The sequence below is a fragment of the Vigna radiata genome, chromosome 7, assembly GCF_000741045.1.
Source record: "Vigna radiata var. radiata cultivar VC1973A chromosome 7, Vradiata_ver6, whole genome shotgun sequence".
NCBI lineage: Eukaryota > Viridiplantae > Streptophyta > Magnoliopsida > Fabales > Fabaceae > Vigna > Vigna radiata.
The window spans coordinates 48,860,252-48,861,560 of record NC_028357.1 but is presented as its reverse complement, the minus strand read 5'-3'; the positions used below and the strand labels follow the sequence as shown (position 1 = coordinate 48,861,560).

General features: G+C 45.7%; 1 protein-coding gene across 1 annotated transcript; it reads left to right on the top strand.

The window, feature by feature from the left end:
* Nucleotides 1–1,309, top strand: LOC106767552. Its single transcript, XM_014652474.2, has one exon. It carries the CDS (start codon nucleotides 53–55, stop codon nucleotides 1,220–1,222), a length of 1,170 nt encoding a protein of 389 aa, XP_014507960.1. The 5' UTR covers nucleotides 1–52; the 3' UTR covers nucleotides 1,223–1,309.

Below are 1,309 nucleotides of genomic sequence, written 5' to 3'. Positions count from 1 at the left end.
AGAATACTTCAGAAAAAAAAAAACCCCACGTTCGGCCCTTCTCATTCTCCAAATGAAGAAGTTCTCAACCCTAAGAATCCTTCACCATCGTCATTCTCTTCTCAATCTTAATCCCAATCTCAATCTAAATCCTTCCTTCTCCGTCTGCTTCAATTTCAATTTCGCTACCATTCCCCAATCTCAGTCCTTCGTTGTCTCCTACCTCGTCTCCACCTGCGGCTTCTCCCCGGAATCCGCCCTCTCCGCCTCTCGCTACCTCCGTTTCAAGAGTTCTCAGAAGCCCGACTCCGTTATAGCTTTCCTCTCTGCGCATGGCTTCTCCGTCTCTCAAATCCACACCGTCGTCAAACGGGAAAGTCGCATCCTCCAGTGCAACCCCGACAAAGTCCTCCTCCCCAAGTTCCAGTTCCTCCGCTCCAAAGGCGCCTCCTCTGCCGACATAATCCACATGATCACCGCCGGACCCCGATTCCTCTTAGGCAGCCTCAACAACAACATTGTCCCCGCCTATCACTTGGTCAGAAGTTTCATCGACTCTGACAAGCAAGTCATAACCTGTCTCAGGCGAAACTTCTCCTCCATTGCCGACAGTCGCGTATCTCCCAACGTCCAACTTCTCCTCGATAATGGCGTCAAACGGTCCAGCATCGCTATGATGCTCTCCATGCGGTCCTCTATCCTCTGCTCCTATAAGCTGTCCCACACAATTTGTGAACTGAAAGAAATGGGGTTTGACACTTCGAAAACCACCTTCGCCGTGGCCATGATGGCCAAAAGGACTGTGAATAAAGCCAAGTGGGTTGAGAAGGTTGAGGTTTTTAAGAAGTGGGGGTGGTCGGAGGAGCATGTGCTTGAGGCGTTTAAGAAGCTTCCTTATTGCATGTTGAACTCCCAAGAGAAGATTGATGCCGTATTTAGCTTCTGGGTTGAGGTGTCAGGGTATAGCTCTTTGGAGCTTGTTAAGTATCCTGTTATTTTTCAGCTGAGTCTCCCTAAGAGGATTGTTCCCAGGTCTTTGGTTCTGAAGTTTCTTGAGAAGGAAGGATTGAGGAAAAAGGGTGCAAGCTATGCCACGCCTCTACTCCCCAAGGAGAATGTGTTTCTGAAGAAGTTTGTCTATGCTTTTGAAAACCATTCTTCTCAGTTGTTGAAGATATATCAGAAAAGTATGAACCAAGGGAATACTACAGAGGAGAGTAGAACAATCATGTCAACATTTTAATTCATTTTATTTTTTACTTTTTCACTGTTTTTCAATTTTTAAGGAATTAATTAGGTTTCTTAATTTTAATTCATGCATTTTATTTCA

What these genes read in the sequence shown, in the direction of transcription:
- LOC106767552 (XM_014652474.2), top strand. Translation starts at nt 53, where the DNA reads ATGAAGAAGTTCTCAACCCTAAGAATCCTTCACCATCGTCATTCTCTT.